This window comes from Callithrix jacchus, chromosome 12 (assembly GCF_049354715.1).
Source record: "Callithrix jacchus isolate 240 chromosome 12, calJac240_pri, whole genome shotgun sequence".
Classification (NCBI taxonomy): domain Eukaryota; kingdom Metazoa; phylum Chordata; class Mammalia; order Primates; family Cebidae; genus Callithrix; species Callithrix jacchus.
The window spans coordinates 30,022,528-30,042,984 of NC_133513.1; the positions used below are offsets into that span (position 1 = coordinate 30,022,528).

At 49.5% G+C, this 20,457-nt stretch overlaps 1 protein-coding gene and 1 non-coding gene across 4 annotated transcripts in view; one reads left to right on the forward strand and one right to left on the reverse strand.

Annotated features, from left to right (window-relative positions):
* ITGAL (integrin subunit alpha L) overlaps nt 1–20,457 on the forward strand; it is a 53,655-nt gene that overhangs the window by 7,955 nt on the left and 25,243 nt on the right. For all 3 annotated transcript variants that reach the window (XM_035267407.3, XM_054242764.2, XM_054242765.2), the window contains 11 exons: nt 869–1,014; nt 3,224–3,356; nt 3,520–3,670; nt 8,089–8,162; nt 8,271–8,403; nt 13,819–13,970; nt 14,611–14,748; nt 15,820–16,017; nt 16,158–16,288; nt 19,668–19,828; nt 19,933–20,084. In XM_035267407.3, coding sequence (XP_035123298.1) covers nt 869–1,014; nt 3,224–3,356; nt 3,520–3,670; nt 8,089–8,162; nt 8,271–8,403; nt 13,819–13,970; nt 14,611–14,748; nt 15,820–16,017; nt 16,158–16,288; nt 19,668–19,828; nt 19,933–20,084 — 1,569 coding nt within the window. The remainder of the gene's footprint in view (nt 1–868; nt 1,015–3,223; nt 3,357–3,519; nt 3,671–8,088; nt 8,163–8,270; nt 8,404–13,818; nt 13,971–14,610; nt 14,749–15,819; nt 16,018–16,157; nt 16,289–19,667; nt 19,829–19,932; nt 20,085–20,457) is intronic.
* On the reverse strand, nt 2,538–2,599 carry LOC118146553 (U7 small nuclear RNA). The gene has a single exon (XR_004732409.1). It is a non-coding gene; the product is annotated as a U7 small nuclear RNA (small nuclear RNA).

Here is a 20,457-nt window from a genome sequence, read left to right on the forward strand (position 1 = left end):
AGAAGAGATTGAGCCAGACACAGTGGCTCACTCCTATAATCCCAGCATTTTGGGAGGCTGAGCCAGGAGGGTCACTTGAAGCCAGGAGTTTGAGACCAGCCTGGGCAACAAAGCAAGACCCTGTCTCTACAAAAAATAAAAACTAGCCAAGCGTGGTGGCAGTTGGCTGGGCCAGGGTGAACACCTGACCGAAGCTAGGCCAGCCAGAATCTCTTCTGTGAGAACTGGGAATTTCCAAAGGGAGGAGATGGTTGAGGGAAAAGTAAAAAGCCCTCTTGGAATTTTAACACATGAACTTAGGAGTTTTCCATCGGTCCATGTGGTCTAAAAATACAAAAGTCACCTGGATTTGGTGCCTGTAGTCCCAGCTACTTCAGAGGCCGAGGTGGGGGGATGGCTTGAGCCTGGGAGGCTGAGGCTGCAGTGAGCTATGATTTCGCCCCTGCGCTCCAGCCTGGGAAGCAGAACAAGACCAAGTAGGGACTTGAAAAAGAAGAAGTAGAGTTTGGGGCTGGGCGTGGTGGCTCACACTGGTAATTTCAGCACTTTGGGAGGCCAAGGCAGGTGGATCACCTGAGGTCAGGAGTTTGAGACCAGCCTAGCCAACATGGTGAAACTCCATCTCTACTAAAAATACAAAAGAAATAGCCAGGCATGGTGGCACGTGCCCATAATCCCAGCTACTTGGGAGGCTGAAGCACGAGAATTGCTGGAACCCAGGAGGTGGAGGTTGCAGTGAGCTGAGATCACGCCACTGTACTCCAGCCTGGGCAACAAGAGCAAAACTATCTCAAAAAAAAAAGAGTAGAGTTTGGAACAAATGGAAAGAGATATGTAACTGCATATCATTTCTTCCTTCCTTTTCTAGTTTGCTGCTGTTCAGTTTTCCACAGGCTACAAAACGGAATTTAATTTCTTAGATTACATTAAACAGAAGGACCCTGATGCTCTGCTGAGGCACGTAAAGCACATGTTGCTGTTGACCAACACCTTCGGTGCCATCAACTATGTCGCGTGAGTTCCCTTTTGCAGGAGAGCGCATTCTGGGTGACCTACCTCCTTTTAGCTGCAGGGCATGGGAACTCAGTAGGTAGATACAGGAAGGGGCAGTTTATTGTCTGAATTAAAGTCTAACAATTTCACTGCAGGTTCTTTTGGTTGTACGTAACAGAGATCCACTTTGTACTAACTAAATCCAAAAGAGAAAGTCTAAGCCAGGTGCATGATCTGTAATCCCAGTGCTTTGGGAAGCTAAGGCCAGAGGATCTCTTGGGCCCAGGAGTTTTTGTTTGTTTATTTATTTGGGTTTTTTGTTGTTTTGAGACGGAGTTTTGTTTTGCTCTTGTTGCCCAGGCTGGAGTGCAATGGCACCATCTCAGCTCACTGCAGCCTCCACTTCTCAGGTTCCAGCCATTCTCCTGCCTCAGCCTGCCAAGTAGCTGGGATTACAGGCCTGTGCCACCATGCCTGGCTGATTTTTTTGTATTTTTAGTAGAGATAGGGTTTTCCTATGTTGGCCAGGCTGGTCTCAAACCCTTGACCTGAGTTGATCCACCCGCCTCGGCCTCCCAAAATTCTGGGATTACAGGTGTGAGTCACCACGCCTGGCCTATGAGCCCAGGAGTTTGAAGCTGCAGTAAGCTACGATCACACCATTGTACTACAGCCTGGGCAACAGAGCAAGACCCTATCTCCAAAAAGTTTTTTTTTAATTTAAAAAGAAGAGCCAGGACACCAATGTGGCTGGAGAGAAATAAGTGAGAGGGGAAAACAGTAGGTGATGAGGTCAGAGAGGTCTTGAGGGTTGGATGGGTTAGTGACTTGGAGGCCATAGTGAGAGCTTTGGCCTTCCTCTAAGTAAGATGAGATGTCATTAGAGGTTTTGAGTAGAGGAGTGATTATCTGATTTATGTTTTTTAAAAGATCCCTCTGGCTACAGGGTTGATATTAGACTGTAGAGGGGGCAAGGACAGGTGGAAGCGATGGGACCAGTTATGAGGCTACTGAAAAGTCCAGATGAGAGATAGCGGTTGTTTAAACCAGGGTGGAAATCCACGAACAGGACCTGAGATACGCCCATGTGTGTGTGGATGGAGACTGGAGAAGTATTTTGCATCCAAGAAGGAACCAGAGGTCTTGACAGCAGGTGTTCGTGGGTGAGACGGTTCACACTGTGCTGCTGTTGCAGTGAGAGCTATGCCCAACCCAACTTGCTCAAAGGGAGGCCGTGGGCAAGGCAGGGGTTTTCTTTTTCTTTTTTTTTAAACTCAAGACTGGAGTGCAGTGGCATGATCCTAGCTCACTGCAGTCTCAAACTCCTGGGCTCAAGCAATCCTCCTGCCTCAGCCTCCTGAGTAGTTGGAATATAATCACATATTACCGCACCTGGCTAATTGTTTTCATCTCTGTAGAGTTGGGGGTCTTGCTATGTTGCCCAGGCTTGTCTGGAACTCCCACGACAGAAATTTTTAGCTTTGGCCCATCTGGTGTTCAGTTCTCCCTTCTTTATTATTATTTTATTTTTATTTTTTGTGTTGGGGGGATTTTCGGCAAGAAACAGAATGCCTGCTAGATAAATTCTAAAAGAGCTGTAACACTAGTTCTCCCTTCATCTCACATGCACAAGCACCTCCTCTGTACTGGGAGCCAGAGATACAGCAACAAATCCAACATGGTCCTTTCCTTGAGGAACTCATGATTTAGGGGGGAAATTGACAGAGAAAAAAGTCATGGTAATTCACTAGGTTCACTGCTATAGTAAAGATGCGTAGGAAGCCTGGGAACCATGGGAAGGCCGAGGAGGTGCGGGGAAAGCTTGCTCTGGAAGAGAGACTCTCCAGTTTTCCTCAGCTATGGGACTCTCTCTTCCCCATTGAAATCTCACCTGGATCAACATCTATAACTGATTGAAGAGCGGTGGCCATGTGGTTGCAATGGAGGGTAGGAAGGCCAGAGTCCTTCCTCACAAAACCTCCTCCTCCTGACCATGGGCTCTGGCTGGGACACCCTCTGGGCTGCCCAGGCTGCAGTGTGAGGATCACTGGTCCAGAGGGAGAGGGATAGCAGCAAGGAGGTTCAGAGGTGACCACTGCAAGCTTGGAATCCCAGCCTGGGACAGGCCTTTTTCGTATCGAGTACAGCGGTGACTTGGTGAGCAGGTGGGGAAGGAGACCTCAGGCCCTGGTTTGAGGGAGTCTCTCACCACCTCCTTTCCTGGACATAGGAAAGAGGTGTTCCGGGAGGAGCTGGGGGCTCGGCTAGACGCCACCAAAGTACTCATCATCATCACAGATGGGGAAGCCACTGACAATGGCAACATCGATGCAGCCAAAGACATCATCCGCTACATCATTGGGGTATGGGCCCCCGGGCCCCGGCTTCTTTGTGCATCTCGCCTTCCCTCTCCTCTTCCCGAACCCCAGACCCCTTTCTCCCTGGGGCCAGACTCTTATGAACATAATAGGAAACTGGACTGAGGTTTGGGGAAATGCCAGCTACTCACTCTCCACTCCCCCACAGATTGGAAAGCATTTTCAGACCAAGGAGAGTCAGGAGACACTCCATAAATTTGCCTCAAAACCTGCGGGAGAGTTTGTGAAGATTCTGGACACATTTGAGAAGCTGAAAGATTTATTCACTGAGCTGCAGAAGAAGATCTATGTCATTGAGGGTGAGTGGCAGGCCCTGGGAGAGGGCTCGGGAGGTGCATACAGAAATTCCCCTGGGACATCAGGCCAGGGCTTGGTGGCTCACGGCTGTAATCCCAGCACCTTGGGAGGCTGAGGCAGGTAGATTGATTGAGCTCAGGAATTTGAGACCAGCGTGGTGGCTCACGCCTGTAATTTCAGCACTTTGGGAGGCCAAGGGTTTCAACATGGTGAAACCCTGTCTTAAAAAAAAAAAGAGACCAGCCTGGGCAATAAGGCGAAATCACATCTATACTAAAAATACAAAAAATAGCCAGGCGTGGTGGTGTGTGCCTATAATCCCAGCCTCTCAGGAGGCTGAGGCACAAGAATTGCTTGAACCCAGGAGGCAGAGGCCGAAGTAAGCCGAGATCGCGCCACTGCACACCAGCCTGGTTGGCAGAGGGAGACTCCATTCCAAAAAAAAAAAAAAAGTCAGGCCATGGTGGCTCGTGCCTGTAATCCCAGCACTTTGAGAGGCTGAGGTGGGCAGATCACCTGACATCAGGAGTTTCAAGACCAGCCTGGCCAATATGGTGAAACCGTCTACTGAAAATACAAAAATTAGCCATGTGTGGTGGCACGTGCCTGTAATCCCAGCTACTCGGAAGGCTGAAGCAGGAGAATCACTTGAACTCAGGAGGTGGTGGTTGCAGTCAGCGGAAAAGTGCCATTGCACTCCAGTCTGGGCAACAAAGGGAGACTTTGTCTCAAAAAAAAAAAGAAAGAAAGAAAAGAAAAAAACTCTCCTGGGACATCATATTAGAAACACGAAAAAGAATAAGTACTTACTGAGTATCTGACCTTGTACTAAGGGCTTGCCTAAATAAAACAGACCTCTAGGAGGAATTCAGGAGAGGGTCATTTGGGAGCAGCCTCTGCGATCTTTCTTTCCCTCCCTTCCTTCCTCCCTCCCTCCCTCCCTCCATTCCTTCCTCCCCCTCCCTTCCCCTCTTTCCTCCCCCTCACCTCCACTTCCCTCCCTTCCCCCCTCCTCCCCTCCCTTTCCCCCTCTCCTCCCCTCCTCTCCCTCCCCTTCCCTCCTCTTCTCTTTTCTTCTTTCTTTTCTTTCACAGGGTCTCACTGTCATCTAGGCTTGGGTACAGTGGAATGACCACAGCTCACTGCAGCCTTGACCTTCCAGGCTCAGGTGATCCTCCCACCTCAGTCTCCCGAGTAGAGCTGGGACTACAGGTGTGTGATACCACACCTGGCTGATTTGTGTGTGTATATTTTTTTAGAGGCAGTAGTTTTATTGTGTTGCCCAGGCTGGTCTTGAATTCCTGGTCCCAACCAGTCTACCCGCCTCAGCCTCCTGAAGTGCTAGAATTACTGACGTGAGCCACTGCGCCTGGCCCTCTGATATTTCTTTCTGAAATTCCATCTTCTCTTGGAGCTCAGGTTGATCCAGGCCTGACCTGTATCTTGCTGGTGTGATCTGAGCCCTGCAGAGTGAATGTAATTCCTCCCCCTTCTTGCTCAGCTGTCGCACTGTCACTTATCTTAGGCTCCACATTATTTCGGAAGGGCAGACTGGCAGGGGCCAGTGTGAAGAACCCACGTCTTCTTTCCTGGCCTAGAATAAGAGAAGATTTTTATTGTGGTCACTGGATGGAGGACTGGTTATGGAGGGCATCTCCCCAGGAAACTTAGTTGACCGAAAGATATGTGATTCCTACGGGAAAGTCTCCCTTGCTAGGACATGGCCTTAGTGTTCAGTTCAGTTAAAGAAGCAATGGGCTGGGCATGGTGGCACACGCCTGTCATCCCAGCACTTTGGAGGCCAAGGTGGGTGGATCACCTGAGGTCAGGAGTTCAAGAACAGCCTGGCTAACATGGTGAAACCCCACCTCTACTAAAAATACAAAAATTAGCTGAGTGTGGTGGCAGGTGCCTATAATCCCAGCTACTTGGGAGGCTGAGGCAGGAGAATCACTTGAACCCAGGAGGTGGAGGTTGCAGTGAGCTGAGATTGTGCCACTGCACTCCATCCTGGGTGACAAGAGCAAAACTCTGTCTCAAAAAAAAAAAAAAAAAAAAAAAAGGCCAGATGTGGTGACTGACACCTGTAATCCCTGATCATGAGGTTAGGAATTCGAGACCAGCCTGACCAATATAGCGAAACAGTGTTTCTACTAAAAATACAAAAAGTTAGCTGGGCATGGTGGCAGTTGCCTGTAGTCCCAGCTACTCAGGAGGCTGAGGCAGGAGAATCGCTTGAACCCAGGAGGCAGAAACTGCAGTGATGTGCCATTGCACTCCAGCCTGGGCAACAGAACGAGACTCCATCTCAAAAAAAAAAGAAAGAAGGAAAAACAAGCAATCGTCCAGCTTGGGCAACACAGGAAGACCCCATGTCTAAATAAACAATGCAAATGAAAAGCGAATTAAAAAAACTTTTTAAATGTTTAAATTTAAAAAAATGTTTTGTTTTGTTTTGTTTTGTTTTTAATTTACTCTCAACTGGCTTTTGAACTGAGATACGAAAGATGAGATTCAAACAGCAATGTGGGGAAGCTGGAATGAGGGCAGAGAGCATTCCAGGCAGAGAGAAGCACAGGTGCCAGGGCCAGGGGCTGGGCATGCTGGGAAAATGGAAAAAGTTCAATGTGACCAGAGCACAGTGAGGGACGGAGAGAGAAGGTTGGCAGGGAGGTAGGGGCTTTCCAGGCCCTCAGAAGGAGTTTGGATTTCAGTGTGAAGATTGATGAGAAATCATGAAGGAGTTTTTTGTTGTTGTTTTGGGACAAGGACTCGCTCTGTTGCCCAGACTGAAGTGCAGTAGGGCGATCGTGGCTCACTGCAGCCTCAATCTCCTGGGTTCAAGCAATCCTCCTACCTCCACCTCCTGGATAGCTGGAACTACAGATACACACCAACACACCTGGCCAACTTTTAAATTTTTTGTAGAGACAGAGTTTCTACTATATTGCTCAGGCTGGTCTTGTACTTCTTAGCTCAAGCAATCCTCCTGCCTCAGCCTCGCATAGTGCTGGGATTACAGGCATGAGCCACTGCGCCCCGCCCATGAAGAGTTCTTGTTTTTTGGCAGGGGGTCGGGGGACAGAATCTTGCTTTGTCGGCCAGGCCAGAGTGCACAATCTTGGCTCACTGCAATCTCCATCTCCTCGGCTCAAGCAATTCTCCTGCTTTAGCTTCCCAAGTAGCTGGGATTACAGGCATGTGCCACCACGCCCGGCTAATTTTTGTATTTTTAGTAGAGATGGGGTTTTACCATGCTGACCAGGCTGTTCTTGAACTCCTGACCTCAGGTAATCTGCTCGCCTTGGCCTCCCCAAGTGCTGGAATTACAGGCGTGAGCCACCACTCCCGGTCAGCGAATAGTTCCTAAGAAAGGAGAAGCTATGTGAGCCAGGCAGAGTGGCACATGCCAGTAGTCCCAGCTACTTGAGATGCTGAGATAGGAGGATCTCTTGAGCGTAGGAGTTTGAGGCTGCAGTGAACTATGATCACACCACTGTACTCCAGCCTGGGCAACAGAACGAGACCCTGTCTAAAAAAAAAAAGTGTATTTCAAAGGCAGGAATAGCATGATTTGGTGATGTGTTGGAGATGGGATGGAGGAAAGAGAAGACTCCAGGTGCATTTGGTTTCTTAGCATGGGTTCATTAGGTGGATGTGGGTGCCATTCATTGACGTGAAAAGCCTGAGTCAGAGCAGAAACCAAGAGCTGCGTCTTGGACACACAGAGATAGGTAATCGGATATTCAAATCTGGAGGCCGGGCGCGGTGGCTCACACCTGTCATCCCCCAACACATTGGAAGGCCAAGGCAGGTGGATCACCTGAGGTCAGGAGTTCGAGACCAGCCTGGCCAACATGGGGAAATCCTGTCTCTACCAAAAATACAAAAATTAGCTGGACATGGTGGTGCACACCTGTAATCCCAGCTACTTGGGAGGCTGAGGCAGGAGGATCAGTTGAACCCAGGAGGCAGACTGCAGTGAGCTGAGATTGCACCACTGCACTCCAGCCTCAGTGACACAGTGAGACTCCATCTCAAAAAAAAAAAAAAAAATTAGCCAGGCGTGATGGTGCATGCCTGTAGTCCCAGCTATCCAGGAGGCTAAGCCAGGAAGATTGATTGAGCTTGGGAGGTTGAGGCTGCAGTGAGCTGTGATTGCTCCACTGCACTCCGACCTGGGCAACAGAGCAAGACCTTGTCTCAAAAACAAAAAAACAAACAAATCTTGGGCTCCCAGGGTATCACATGAGAAAGTCAACTCAGCATTAAGCCACTTACGGGGTCTGCCTGACACTTGCATCCCTGCCTTCTACCTTGCCCAGAGGTCAATGCCTCACTTCTTCCTCCTCCTGCCATGAGTTTGTTTCACTGAATTAACAGCTATTGGGTCTCACCTGTTCTCTGCTTTGTCCTCCAGGCACAAGCAAACTGGACCTAACCTCCTTCGACATGGAGCTGTCCTCCAGTGGCATCAGTGCTGACCTCAGCAGGGTGCGTGCTGGGCTGGAGCAGTGGGGCTGCGGGTGTCTCAGGAGTGCAGCTGGCTCTGGTGGGGTGAGTTGGTGGGTAGCTGACCCGCTCATCTCCTTCCCTGGGCAGGGCCATGCAGTCGTGGGGGCAGTAGGAGCCAAGGACTGGGCTGGGGGCTTCCTCGACCTGAAGGCAGACCTACAGGATCACACATTTATTGGGAATGAACCATTGACCCCAGAAGTGAGGGCGGGCTATTTGGGTGAGTATTTCTCTTTTCTGCTGGGTTCTTCTGGTTGTAGGCGTCAGATGGTTACTCAGTCTGGCTTTCAGAAGAATAATGAAAGCAGTTGAGCCACCAGCATGAACAAACTCAGAGTTTAATATGGTTATAACATTCATAATTAATTGTCTGTATTTTCTGATGCTTTGACATCTTGGGGCTGTGCTGATCCTGAAGAAACGACCCCTCCTGGGCTGGCAAATTCCTAGAGATAGTGAACAACTTGCCTGCGAATATGCCTTGTAGCTAGTCATAGTGGCTCACACCTGTAACCCCAGCACTTAGGGAAGCTGAGGCGGGCGGATTGCCTGAGGTCAGGAGTTCGAGACCAGCCTGGCCAACATGGTGAAATGCTGTCTCTACTAAAAATACAAAAATTAGCCAGATGTGATGGTGCACGCCTGTAGTCCCAGCTACTCTGGAGGCTGAGGTGGGAGAATTGCTTGAACCCAGGAGGCGGAGCTTGCGATGAGCTGGGATTGCACCACTGCACTGTAGCCTGGGCAACAGAGCAAGACTCTGTCCCAAAAAATGGCCAGATGCAGTGGCTCACACCTGTAATTCCAGAATTTTGGGAGGCCAAGGCAGGTGAACTCGGAGGTCAGGAGTTCAAGACCGACTGGACAACGTGGCGAAACCTCATCTCTACTAAAAATATAAAAATTAGCCAGGCGTGATGGTGGGTGCCTTTAATCCCAGCTACTCAGGAGGCTGAAGGAGGAAAATTGTTTGAACCTGGAAGGTGGAGGTTGTAGTGAGCCAAGGATCACACCACTGCACTCTGGCTTGGGTGACAAAGCAAGACTCCGTCTCAAAAAAATATGCCTTTTATATGCAAACCAGCCAATTCTGAGCCCATATCCCCGGCCATCTCCTTTGTCTAATCCTTACACACCAAGCCAATATTTTCTCTGCCGTAAATCAGCCCAGGGACAGGCACCAATCAACCAGAGGCCCATGCTATAGCCCCAAGCCAGCCAAAATAATTCAAACTGTGCAATCCTAAACTTGCTTGAACTTGCCAACCTAGCTTGCCACGCTTCCTTGTGGAAACCACAAGAAGAGCTCTGGGCCATGCTCTTTCCTGGCTCCTCCTGACTCTCTACTAATCTGGTGTTTCCCCGTCTGGCCCTGAGTGGCATGCAGTACCTCCTGCCTCCAGGAACTGTGAGTAGTAAACTTGTTTCAATGACAGTGACTCTCTGTATCATCAGTCACACCTATATGTTAAATCCCAGGCACATTTTATTTTTATTTTTTTAATTTTTTTTTGAGACGGAGTTTCGCTCTTGTTACCCAGGCTGGAGTGCAATGGCGCGATCTCGGCTCACCGCAACCTCCACCTCCTGGGTTCAGGCAATTCTCCTGCCTCAGCCTCCTGAGTAGCTGGGATTACAGGCATGCGCCACTATGCCCAGCTAATTTTTTGTATTTTTGGTAGAGGCAGGGTTTCACCATGTTGATCAGGATGGTCTTGATCTCTTGACCTCTAGTGATCCACCTGCTTCGGCCTCCCAAAGTGCTGGGATTACAGGCTTGAGCCACTGCGCCTGGCTTTCAGGCACATTTTAAAACAACCTGCCTTATTAGTAAGAGGACTGGCCATTCCTTTTTGAGGCTTCCTCCTCTTGAATTGTCCAAGGTCACCTGAGGTCAGGAGTTCGAGACCAGCCTGGCCAACATGATGAAACCCCGTCTCTACTAAACATGCAAATAATTAGCTAGGCATGGTGGTCCACACCTGTAGTCCCAGTTTCTTGGGAGGCTGAGGCAGGAGAATCACTTGAACCTGGGAGGCAGAAGTTACAGTGAGCCGAGATTGCACCACTGCACTTCAGCCTGGGCGACAGAGAAAGACTTTGTCCCCTGCAAAAAAAAAAAATTAGCTGGGTATGGTGGTGCATGTCTGTGGTCCCAGCTACTTGGGAGGCTGAGAGGGGAGGATCACTTGAACCTGGGAGGTTAAGGCTGCAATGAAGAAAAAAAAAGAAAGAACTCTAAGGTTTCATCTTGGGCATGGTGGCTCACACCTGTAATCCCAGCACTTTGGGAGGTTGAGGCTGATGGATCACTTGAGGTCAGCAGTTCGAGACCAGGCTGGTCAACATGGTGAAACCCTCTCTCTGCTAAAAATGCAACAAATTAGCCAGGCATGATGGCATGTACCTGTAATTCCAGCTACTCAGGAGGCTGAGGCAGAAGAATCATTTGAACCCAGGAGGCGGAGGTTGCAGTGAGATGAGATCATGCCACTGCACTCCAGCCTCAGTGACAGAGAGAAACTCTGTCTCAAAAAAACAAAAAAAGTTCAATCACTAGTTAGACACCCACCCCACTATACACACACATAAATCTATACATATGTGTGGCTAGACAGAATCTGAGTGTCTGCTATGCTACTATCCTTCAAATCTCAGTTTAGGTATCACTGGCATAGCATTAAGCATTTTATATCCATGTCTATTTAACTCTCAAAACACACCCCATGAGATTGGTACTGTTCCTCTTTTTTTTCTTTTTCTTCTCCCCCCCGCCCCAGGCAATTATTTATAGGAGTGTGAGATTTCTTTCTTTTTTTTTTTTTTGAGATGGAGTCTTGCTCTGTCACCCAGGCTGGAGGTGATCTCAGCTCACTGCAACCTTCGCCTCCCAGGTTCAAGGGATTCTCCTGCCTCAGCCTCCCCAGTAGCTGGGATTACAGGTGTGTGCCACCAGGCCCAGCTAATTTTTGTATTTTTAGTAGAGACAGGGTTTCACCATGTTTGCCAGGCTGATCGAGAACTCCTGACTTCATGATCCACCCACCTTGGCCTCCCAAAGTGCTAGGATTACAGGTGTGAACCACTGCACCCAGACCTTTTTTTTTTCTTTAGACATGAGGTCTCGCTCTGTCACCCAGGCTGGAGTGCAGTGGCTCCATCTTGGCTCACTGCCACCTTGACCTCCAGGCTTTCAGCAATCCTCCTGCCTCAGCCTCCCAAAGTGCTGAGGTTACAGGTGTTAACCACCATGCCCAGCCTCTTCCCTTTTTGTAGATGAGAAAACTGAGGCGCAGAGGCATGAAGCAATTTACTTAAGACTACACAGCTAAGAAACAGTAGCACTAGGATTTAAACCTTGTCTCACTGAGTTCAAGAAGTTGAAGTTCTTTTTTATTTTTATTTTTTGAGATGGAGTTTCATTCTTGTTGCCCAGGCTGGAGTGCAATGGTGTCATCTCAGCTAACCACAACCTCCGCCTCCTGGATTCAAGTGATTCTCCTGCCTCAGCCTCCCGAGTAGCTGGGATTACAGGCATGAGCCACCATGCCTGGCTAATTTTTTTTTTTTTGAGACAGAGTCTTGCTCTGTCGCCAGGTACCAGGCTGGAGTGCAGTGGCACGATCTCGGCTCACTGCAACCTCCGCCTCCCGAGTTCAAGCAATTCTTCTGCCTCAGCCTCCCGGGTAGCTGAGACTACAGGCATGCACTACCATGCCCAGCTAATTTTTTTTTTTGTATTTTTAGTAGAGACAGGGTTTCACCATATTGGCCAGGATGGTCTTGATCTCTTGACCTCGTGATCCGCCCGCCTCAGCCTCCCAAAGTGCTGGGATTACGGGCTTGAGCCCTGCGCCCGGTCAATATTTTGTATTTTTAGTAGAGACTGGGTTTCTCCACGTTGGTCAGGCTGGTCTTGAACTCCCCACCTCAGGTGATCCGCCCACTTTGTCCTCCCAAAGTGCTGGGATTACAAGGGTGAGCCACCACACCTGGCCAGAATTGAAGTTCTTAACCCTTGTGCTTCTGGACTCCATAAGACAATAGGGAAGGGCTTCCGTCTCTTTACTCTTCCTCCCATGTGCCGCTGGGCTTGGACAGCTGTTTTCTTCACTTGCTTTCAACAGCTCTGCACAGAGACCATCAGATGGGGTCAGTGACTCATCCCAGAGCATTCCCGCTGGGTGGCTCCTGGCTCTAGCCCAATCCTGGGTCCAATTTCCTGTCTCCTCAAACATTCTATAGAGGTTGCCCCAGTATCTGAGAGGAGAGAACCTCATTACAGGAAATGTGAGATTAAGACAGCCTGACATTTTATATATATATATATATACATATATATATTTTTTTTTTGAGACCGAGTCTCTCTGTTGCCTAGGCTTGAGTGGCACAATCTTGGCTCACTGCAACCTCCGCCTCCTGGATTCAAGTGATTCTCTTTCCTCAGCCTCCCACGTAGCTGGGACTACAGGCACATGCTGCCGTGCCTGGCTAATTTTTTGTATTTTTAGTAGAGACGGGGTTTTACCATATTGACCAGGCTGGTCTCGAACTCCTGACCTCAGGTGATCCACCCACCTTAGCCTCCCAAAGAGGCGTGAGCCTCCTCGTCTGGCCAACATATCTTTAAGCATGAATTTTTTCAAGTTTCCTGCTTTTTTTTATTTTGTTAGAGATAGGGTCTCATTCTGTCACCCAGGCTAGAGTGTAGTGACACCATCATAGTTCACTGCAGCTTTGAACTCCTGGGCTTCAGCACTCAGCCTCTCTAGTACCTGGGACCACAGGTGTCTACCATCACACTTGGCTAGTTTTTGTAAGTTTTTGTAGAGACCAGGTCTCTCTATGTTGCTCAGGCTGATCTCAAACTTCTGGTCTCCAGTGATCCTTCTGCGTTGGCTTCCCATAATGTTAGGATTACAGGCATGAGCCACTGCGCCTGGCCCAGACATACTTTATTTTTAATATCCATGCCAACTTTGCGTTCTCTGACTAACATATCCTATTTTATTTTATCATTTAAGAAAAAAGAGGTCGGGCACGGTGGCTCATGCCTGTAATCCCAGCACTTTGGGAGGCTGAGATGGGTAGATTATCTGAAGTCAGGAGTTCGAGACCAGCCTGGCTAACATGAAGAAACTGTTTCTACTAAAAATACAAAAAAAATTACCTGGGCGTTGTGGCTAGGTGCCTGTAATCCCAGCTACTTGGGAGGCTGAGGCAGAAGAATTGCTTGAACCTAGGAAGCAAAGGTTGCAGTGAGCCAAGATCACCCCATTTCACTCCAGCCTGGGCAAAAGAGAGAGACTGTGTCTCTAAAAAAGAAAAAAGGAGTGTTCTTTACTAATCCTCCGGTAAACTGAGGCTCAGAAGAGGCTCCACACTCCACCTGTGGTGATGGCTGCTTTTCCCTGGGTGTGCATGTCACTTACAGTTGGAGAATCCCCAAGATGGTAGGATTTGTTCTGCTGGGAGCACAGGGCTGCTTTTCTCAGGAGAAGATCTTCAGCTGTCTCGATGCATCTCTGCTACTAACCCAATTCCCTGGGACCCCTGCCCGTCTCCTGCTGGGTGTTGCCTTCTTCTTCCAGCATCCTCTGTGTTCCAAACCCCATGCCCCGTACCCTCTCCTCAGGGTACACCATGACCTGGCTGCCCTCCCGGGAAAAGACTTGGCTGCTGGCCTCGGGAGCCCCTCGATACCAGCATGTGGGCCGAGTGCTGCTGTTCCAAGAGCCAGAGGGCAGAGGACGCTGGAGCCAGGTCCAGGCAATCAATGGGACCCAGGTGAGCACAGCCCGAGGGCATCTGCAGACCAGGGGCTGGCGGGACAGCCTCTTTGCTGTCCTTTGAACGCTCATCCACTTACCATGTGGCAGGCCCTGTGCTAAACACAATCATATTTGTCCCTCATAACACAGAGGTAAGCCTTGTCACTTCCCTCTCTAGTTAAAGAAACTGAGGGTGGGCGTGGTGGCTCATGCCTGTAATCCCAGTACTTTGGGAGGCCGAGGCAGGTGGATCATGAGGTCAAGAGATCGAGATCATCCTGGCCAACATGGTGAAACCCCGTCTCTATTAAAAATACTAAAATTAGCTGGGTGTGGTGGCATGCGCCTGTAGTCCCAGCTACTCAGGAGGCAGAGGCAGGAAAATCGCTTGAACCCAGTAGGCAGAGGTTGCAGTGAGCCGAGATTGCGCCACTGTACTCTAGCCTGGTGACAGAATGAGACTCTGTCTCAAAAAAGAAAAAAGAAACTGAACCTCAAAGAGCCCACCTTGTCTTAATGCACATAGACTAGGGGTGGATCCAGGATTGGAACCTGCATTTGAGGGAGTGGCACAAGACAAGCTCAGTACAGGTATCTCCCTGCCAGCCCCTGCTGTTCCCACAGGCGCTTCCCCAGACACCTGCCTCTCTCCACAGATTGGCTCTTATTTCGGTGGGGAGCTGTGCAGCGTGGATACGGACCAAGATGGGGAGACGGAGCTGCTGCTGATTGGTGCCCCGCTGTTCTATGGGGAGCAGAGAGGAGGCCGAGTGTTTATCTACCAGAGAAGACAGGTGGGGCCAGGATCTGGAGCTGAGGGGTAGGAGGGGAAGGCTTTCCCTGTCTGGTCATGTGCTGATTAAACTTTTAGAACAACAGACAGGCAAGAGAGAATCCTCACTGGTGAAATACTGTGTGCAGGGTCCAGTGCCAAACTTTTTTTGTTGAGATGGAGTCTCACTCTCTTGTCAGGCTAGACTGCAGTGGTGCGATCTTGGCCCACTACAACCTCCACTTCCTGGGCTCAAGCAATTCTCCTGCCTCAGTCTCCCAAGTAGCTGGGATTACAGGCACCCACCACCATGCCCAGCTAATTTTTGTATTTTTAGTAGAGACAGGATTTTGCCATGTTGGCCAGGCTGATCTTGAACTCCTGACCTCATGTGATCCACCCCCCTCAGCCTCCCAAAGTGCTGGGATTACAGGCGTGAGCCACTGCGCCTGGCAGGCAGTGCCAAACTTTTTATAGATCATGACCTCACTTTCCTCATGACCACCTGCTGAGATCCCACAAGCTTTACTTTATATATAGGAATTCCTGGGGTGCAGTGGCTCATGCCTGTAATCCCAGCACTTTGAGAGCCTGAGGCAGAACAATTCCTTGAAGCCCGGAGTTCAAGACTAGCCTGGGCAACATGACAAGACCCTGTTTCTACAAAAATAAAAATAAATAAATTACAGTTAAAAAGTTAGTCAGGTGTGATGGTACTTGCCTGTAGTCCCAGCTACGTGGGAGGCTGAGGTGGGAGAATCACTTGAGCCCAGGAGTTCGAGGCTGTAGTGAGCTGTGATCATCCCACTGCACTCCAGCCTGTGCGACAGAGCAAGACTCTGTCTCAAAAAAAATTATCAAAAAAATGTATATATGTAAACAGAAACCCCAGTGCTCAGTAAGGGGATATCTGAAGCCACAGGTTACACAGACAGTAAAAGGTTGGGCTGGTGCTTGAACCGTGGTTATCTGACAGCCCCGTTCGAATTCTATGAGGGACCCCATCTTATATTTCTTTAGGGTTCTTCACTCAGTTGCTCTGTGACAGCTTGCTGAGTAACTTGGGTGTGACCTATCTCTTGCTACTTCCTAGTCGGGGTTTGAAGAGGTCTCAGAGCTGCAGGGGAACCCCGGCTACCCGCTTGGGCGGTTTGGAGAAGCCATCACCTCCCTGACAGACATCAATGGCGATGGGCTGGTAGATGTGGCTGTGGGGGCCCCTCTGGAGGAGCAGGGGGCTGTGTACATCTTCAATGGAAGGCATGGGGGGCTGAGCCCCCAACCAAGTCAGGTGAGGTACCCCGCCTGCCAATCACACTCCAGTCTTGGGTGCCTGAAGCCCCCAAGCCCAAACCCCACTCCCTAGCCCAACCTTCTCTCCTTCCAATCTGCCTCTCTTCAGCTTATCGGGAATTTCTCTCTTGCTCTCAGCGGATAGAAGGGTCCCAGGTGCTCTCAGGAATTCGGTGGTTTGGACGCTCCATCCATGGGGTGAAGGACCTTGAAGGGGACGGCTTGGCAGACGTGGCTGTGGGGGCTGAGGGCCAGATGATCGTGCTGAGGTGAGACAGGGCTCCCGGGTTCCACCTCATGACCCCAGCTGTTATCCTTTCTTTTGTTTATATTTTATTTATTTATTTATTTTGGTTTTTTTTTAGAGACAAGTTCTTTCTCTGTCCCTCAGGCTGGAGTGCAGTGACATGATTATAACTCACTGCAGCCTCGAACTGTTGGGCTTAAGTGATCCTCCAACCTCAGCCTCCCAGGTAGCTGGGACTACAGGTGCTTGCCACCACACCTGGCTAATTTTTTTTTTTTTTTGGTAGAAATGGGGACCTGCTATGTTGCCCCAGGTGGTCTCAAACTCCTGATCTCAAACTATCCTTTCTTCTCAGCCTCCCAAAGTGCTGGGATTACAGGCAGGAGACACTGTGTATGGTCTATTTAATTTTTTAATATATGGTCTTCCAGACCGGACATGGTGGCTCACGCCTGTAATCCCAGCACTTTGGGAAGCCAGGGCAGGTGGATTACTTGAGATCAGGAGTTTGAGACCAGCCTGACCAACATGTTGAAACCCTGTCTCTATTAAAATTATAAAATTAGATGGGTGTGATGGCAGGCACTTGTAATCTCAGCTACTCAGGAGGCTGAGGCAGGAGAATGGCTTGAACCCAGGAGGCAGAGGTTGCAGTGAACCAAGATTGCACCTTTGCACTCCAGCCTGGGCAACAAGAGAGAACTCTGAACCCCACACTACCCGGCCCCCCCAAAAAAGATATGGTCTTCTGAGGTAGGCAGATCACTTGAGGTCAGGAGTTTGAGACCAGCCTGGCCATCAAGGTGAAACCCTGTGCCTACTAAAAATACAAAAAAATATAGCCAGGCATGGCAGACACCTGTAATCCCAGCTACTCAGGAGGCTGAGACAGGAGAATTGCTTGAACCCAGGAGGTGGAGGTTGCAGTGAGCCGAGGTCGTGCCACTGCACTCAAGCCTGGGCAACAGAGTGAGATTGCATCTCAAAAAAAAAAGAAAAGAAGATACAGTCTTGCTACTTTGCCCAGGCTGGTCTCAAACTCCTGGGCTCACAGGATTCTTCTGCCTCAACTTCCCAAGTAGCTGGGATTACAGACATGGGCACCGCACCTGGCCACATCCTCTGCGCAGTTACTGTGTCCCAGGCCCCGTGCAGATGTTTTGTAGGCATGAGCTCATTGGGTCTTCACACAGCCCTGTTAGGTAGGTTACTTTTTATAGAGCCTTCATGTCTTACTCCAGGTTGAACAGCGGCTGTCAGTGATGGAACTGGGATGTTCACCCAGGGCTATCTGACGCTGAAACCTCATTGAAGAGGAGTATCATGGGATCAGGAAAAGCATAGCTTTAGAACATGGTGACCTGGAATCAAGTGAAGGCTCTGCCATTTACTTCTGGGATGCCGCTACTCCAGTCACTTAGCTGCCTTTTTTTTTTTCTGCAAACTCCACCTCCTGGGTTCAAGTGATTCTCCTGCCTCAGCCTCCCGAGTAGCTGGGATTACAGGCGACTGCCACCACACCCAGCTAATTGTGTATTTTTAGTAGAGATGGGATTTCACCATGTTGGCCAGGCTGCTGTTGAACTCCTGACCTCAGGTGATCCACCTCCCTTGGCCTCTCAGAGTGCTGGGATTACAGGCGTGAGCCACTACACCCTGCCCACTTAGCTTCTTGGGACCCATGTTTCCTCATCTTTGAAATGGTAGTGACATTTCCTGCCTTACCCAGGTCTTAGAATTGCTGGAAGAATCATGTAATATCTGATGGTGAATAGTTATTTATTGATCACCTGCTACATCTTAAACACTAAATCAGGCACTGGGGAGAGAGCTTATATGTTGGAAAATGTATAATTAAAAATTAGCAGGGTGTGGTGGCTCATGTGGGTAATCCCAGCACTTTGAGATGACATGTGACAGGAGAATCACTTGAGCTCAAGAGTCCGAGACCAGCCTGAGCAACATAGTGGGACACAATCTGTACGTTTTTTTGTTTGGTTTGGTTTTTTTGTTTTTTAAACATTGTCTTGCTCTGTCGCCCAGGCCAGAGTGCAGTGGTATGATCTCGGCTCACTGCAACCTCCACCTCCTGGGTTCAAGTGATTCTGCTGCCTCGGCCTCCCAAGTAGCTGGGATTACAGGTGTGAACCACCATACCCCACTAGTTTTTTGTATTTTTAGTAGAGACAGGCCATGGCTGGTTTTGAACTCCTGACCTCAACTGATCTGCCTGCCTCGGCCTCCTAAAGTGGTAGGATTACAGACGTGAGCCACCATGCCCAGCACTTTTTTTTTTTTTTTTTAATTCTCCAGGTATGGTGGTGCGTGACTGTAGACACAGCTACTTGGGACACTGAGGCAGGAGCATGAATTGAGCCTGGGAAATCGAGGTTGCAGTGAGCTGTGATCATGTCACTGCACTGCAGCCTGAGTGAGAGAGTGAGATTCCATCACAAAAAAACAATACATAGGCCGAGCGCAGTGGCTCACACCTGTAATCCCAGCTCTTTGGGAGGCCAAGGCGGGCAGATCACAAGGTCAGGAGTTTGAGACAAGCCTGGCCAATGTGGTAAAACTCCATCTCTACTAAAAAAAAAAAAAAAAAAAAAAAATTAGCCAGGCATGGTGGCACATGCCTGTAGTCCCAGCTACTTGGGAGGCTGAGGCAGGAGAATCACTTGAATCCAGGAGGTGAAGGTTGCAGCGAGACGAGATTGTGCCACTGCACTCCAGCCTGAGCGACAGTGCGGCTGTCTCTAACAATAACGACAAAAAGCTGGAATTTTTTATTATGAAGCATAATAAAATTCACGCAAGCATCATAGAAGGCTAAAACGTAAACACGAAAGTAACTCAGTATGATTTCCCTTCCTAAGAGCTTACTCTTCATGGAAAATGGGTCAGAAGCTGCGAGAATGAACTGGAAGCCCTAATTATCATCATTACTGGCCAGGTGTGGTGGCTCACACCTATAATCTCAGCACTTTGGGAGCCCACGGTCGGAGGATTGCTTGAGCTCAGGAGTTCAAGACCAGCCCAGACCACATAGGAAGATCCCTTCTCTACAAAATTTTTTTAAAATTAGCCATGTGTGGTGGCACATGCCTGGGTCCCAGCTCCTTGGGAGGCTGAGGTGGGGGGATCCCTAGAGCCTGGGAGGCTTAGGCTGCAGTGAGCTGTGATCATGTCACTGCACTCCAGCCTGGGCAAAAGAGTGAGACCCTATCTCAAAATAAAGAAATAAAAAGTATCATTATTATTTTTCTCAAGAGGAGACAGTGACATGTTGAGGTCTGCTTTAGGGAAGGAGAGTTCTCTGGGCTCTGCTGGCAGAAGCCCACATCTGAGGGGGGCGTGCAGTTGGGATGGAGGGAGAGACTTGGTTGCTTTCTGCCCTGCAGCTCCCGGCCCGTGGTGGATGTGGTCATCCTGATGTCCTCCTCTCCAGCTGAGATCCCAGTGCATGAAGTGGAGTGCTTCTATTCAGCCAGTAACAAGATGAAGGAAGGCATTAACATCACAGTCTGTTTCCAGATCAAGTCTCTCATCCCCCAGTTCCAAGGTCAGAGCTCTCCTCCTGCTCCCCAGGGCAGCTGCCACCCCAAATCCATGCTTATGGCCCTGGGATCCCTGCCATTCAACTCCTGCCTTTTCTGCCCTGCCCAGGCCGCCTGGTTGCCAATCTCACTTACACCCTGCAGCTGGACAGCCACCGAACCAGAAGCCGGGGATTGTTCCCAGGAGGGAGACAAGAACTCAGCAGGAACATAGCTGTCACCACCAGCATGTCCTGCAACGACTTCTCATTCCATTTCCCGGTAAGGGAGTCAGTCCCAATGCTCTGGGATGAGCTGCCTGCAGCAGCAGGCTCAACTCTGTCACTACCCGCTGGGAGACACGTTACTTGATCTCTCTGTGCTGACACTTCTTCTCCTGTGCAATGGTAGTAATAACACCTTTGGCATAGTATGTTCTAGTGGGGTTTTTTTTAATGTTTTATATTATTTATTTGAGACAAAGTCTCCCTCTGTCACCCAGGCTGGAGTGCAGTGGCTTGATTTTGGCTCACTACAGCCTCCACCTCTCGGGTTCAAGCAATTCTCCTGTCTCAGCGTCCTGAGTAGCTGGGATTACAGGCACCTGCCACCATACTGGCTAATTTTTTTTTTGTATCTTTAGTAGACAGAGTTT